The sequence below is a fragment of the Cystoisospora suis genome (genome assembly GCF_002600585.1).
Source record: "Cystoisospora suis strain Wien I chromosome Unknown contig_10479, whole genome shotgun sequence".
NCBI lineage: Eukaryota > Apicomplexa > Conoidasida > Eucoccidiorida > Sarcocystidae > Cystoisospora > Cystoisospora suis.
In genome coordinates, this window is record NW_027163252.1 from 2,324 (window position 1) to 5,344 (window position 3,021).

General features: G+C 55.6%; 1 protein-coding gene across 1 annotated transcript; it reads left to right on the forward strand.

Annotated features, from left to right (window-relative positions):
- The first annotated feature begins 1,087 nt into the window (after positions 1 to 1,087).
- On the forward strand, positions 1,088 to 3,007 carry CSUI_011259 (uncharacterized protein). The gene is made up of 3 exons (XM_068071360.1): positions 1,088 to 1,092; positions 1,589 to 1,733; positions 1,914 to 3,007. Exon 3 carries the CDS (start codon positions 2,400 to 2,402, stop codon positions 2,868 to 2,870), a length of 471 nt encoding a protein of 156 aa, XP_067916664.1. The 5' UTR covers positions 1,088 to 1,092; positions 1,589 to 1,733; positions 1,914 to 2,399; the 3' UTR covers positions 2,871 to 3,007.
- The last annotated feature ends 14 nt before the right edge of the window (positions 3,008 to 3,021 follow it).

The window sequence follows — 3,021 nt, forward strand, 5'->3', positions numbered from 1 at the left end:
TAGAGGCCGCAGCGTCACCGCGTAAGAGGCGCACTGCCGTAAGGGATACTGTGAAGGCGGAGGAGCCTTGCAGAAACTATCTGCCTGAGGCCAGGCGAGACTGCACAGAAATGTGGTCCGATGGGGCTATTTTCTTTTCTCAGAGAGTTCTTGAGCGTATTACTGGGAGACCGGTCGACCTAGAAACGATGTACGCCATTTTTTGCGGCACGCGCGGGGGCCGAGACAGTCGTGGTAGTCCGGGATGGAAGCCTCTTGAGCATGGAGGGCATGCCGGGGTCTTAGTCCGTGGAGATGTGTTCGCGAACCACAAGACAGCGGGCAAGGACGGTCGAATTGACCATGCAGGCGATGAGAGTGGAAGCGATGACAGCATCCACGCTCCTGCTCTTGCCGGTCATCCACTTGCCAGAATGCATGGGCTCCGGGGTGGATGCCGCCTTACAAACGGGGAGGAGAGTGAACAGTTTCAGAAGCAGAGCACCGGGGTGGGCGGCTTCCATGTTTTGGGATCAAGTACGGACCACCTGGTTCTGCAGAAGGGAGAGAACCCAGCCGCTTCATACTCTCTGGCTGCCAGCCATGTAGAGGCCCGCCATACCACAACGAACCATACCGAAACTTCAGGATGGTTGGACTTTGTGGGTGAGCCGAGCCGCGGAAGGCTACGGAAGAACCTGAGGAGCCTGAGGAAGTACGGAAAGTCGTTCTCAATGGAGGTGCCTTACGAGCGGCCAGACGGACGGATTCGGTGAGCGAATCCTGTGTACTTCGGTCGCCGCGCAAGGGCGGGTTAATCGCGTCAGGAACGCCAGCTCCGTAAAACGAACTAACTCGCGAGGGTATTCGGAGTCGTTTGGATTACTCGGGTTGCAAGCAATCACAATCACAGATTTTAGCCGGCATCAACTGGATGGCAAGCTGTGAAATCTTTCCAGTAGTGGAGTCCCGTTTGCCCTTCTTTACTACTGCGTTCATCGGTTCCGCCGGGAGGTAGCGCAAGGCTCAACGGTGCCAGTGGGCGCCGTGCGAAGGTGCAGCAGCAGAACAGAGGCGGGCCATGTGTTTGCTTGCGTGCGAACGTGAAATGCAGTTGGCTGCGCATCGGTGGCTACGCAAGCTCGTCTCTCAGGCTTGACGTGGGGTATGATCCAGGACATAACTGACAGCAAGAACGCTTTCGAGTGCCTCTCTCGCCATCTTAGCCAGCTGAAGAGCCTGTTCGACGCCGAGTTCGTGGGCCACGGAGCAGTTGACACCGCTGACAGCAAGTGAGCGCGTCACTTCGCCTGATGGGTGGTCACTGTTTTGGGAGGCAAGGGGACCCAAATTAACTCATCTCTGTAGAGAAGTCTGCAGATTACGAGGACATTCCGTGCCTTGTTTTTAGCCTCTCGACTGTCGCGACATTGTCGGTGTGCATCAGCCTCAAACGTGGCAACGGATGCGAGTTGGAAGTGGAGCACTAGACACGTCTTCCAAGTCGGTAACCAATGCAATTATCGCTCTGCGAACCATCAGTAGTGGTGCAGCAGGTGACTCTCTATGCTTTCCTCGTGGTCCGTGCATGACGAATGGATTCCTGCAGCACGGTGACCGAGTCAAGCCCTGCTTTGGATGCCTTCTTGGGAGAGAGTCCGGTTGGACGGCACAGCGCGTGCATCGTCCCGGATCTTGTGAAAGCTGTTGTCAGGCAGAAAGGCAAGTGTGTTGGCGCGCCCATTCTCATCAGGGTAAGCTGCTGAACAGTGCACTGGTGCGGACAATTGCTCGGTACACCGTCTAAGAAAGAATAGTTACTCCTCGTTCAAATGACGTGTGTTGACGGCACAGGGCGGCCACATACGTACTGAATCCGGAGCAGAAAAAAATATACACGTTTTCACCTGTTGCGCCTGTGTGCGATGACTCAGCGATCCGAATTCCCGTACGCAAAGAACAGGCGGGTCCGTATATCAGCTGTTTCGGCCGAAGATTCTCCTGGCGACCTTCTTTTCGCCCTACGAGCGAGTAGCAACAAAGAAAGCATCATTGATTTACGCAGACTTGCCAAACAGCTTGTGGTTGACTCAGCTTGCTGCGACGCAGACGGATCCGAATCGGAATACTGTTCGGAAAGAAGGAACTTGCGCTGTTGCCCAAGTGACAGTGTCATTGGCTGTTCTCACCAGCGGACCCAGGAGCAGATTCGCCATCAGCCCAGCTTGTAAAGGAACCGGATTGATGCTATCTTTCGCATTGATGCGTACGCCGCAGGGAACCACACCGTCTGTCCGAAAGGAAACCATATTTCCATCACAACGCATACTCACGAGATCACCCTGGCCTATCGTCCTGGGTTATAACCTCGTTGGTAGCATCAGTGTAGCGCCGGTGCAGCCCAGAACACCCGAGGCGTCATGGACCTGACATGCTCTCGTATGCAGGCGCGCGTACCATGGACTTCTTCCGACAACAGCCCCATTGTGGTGCTTCCGGGACGGACAATTCAGCACACAGGTAACCGGAGTTTGCGACACGGAATCCATTGTGGCCGCCCGACCTCAGCCCTGAAAGTGTCGTCTTGCGCGGCGGTAAATTCTTTAGTCAAACTTGCATCCCATCAGAGTGATAACCATGGAAGGAGAGAACCGGAAGTGGTCGGTCACAGCCCCGTCCCACAAGTGGAACGAAGCGTGTCCGTCGGGACTGCTCCGCTCGAAAGAGCAGTTCACCGTGGCATGGCAGCTGATCCGAGCAGTGACAAGACAAGCTCTATGGTAAACTCGTCGCGGGGTCGAATCTGTTTTCGCGCAGGTGTCAGTGGCCGTCGAATCCCTAGAGTTGCGGACCTTCTGACTTGCCCCCGCACAGGTACAAGTGGTCCTTGAGTCTCTGGTATCCTTGTCTGGCCAGGCCCGGCAACTGCGGAATTCAGGTTATCCAAAGTACCAGGAGGCAGTATCTCTGCCTCACTGCCGCAGACGGCTATGCGAAAGTAAAAGCAAAGTGGCAGCATGTCGTTGGGGAAGGGGGGGGGGG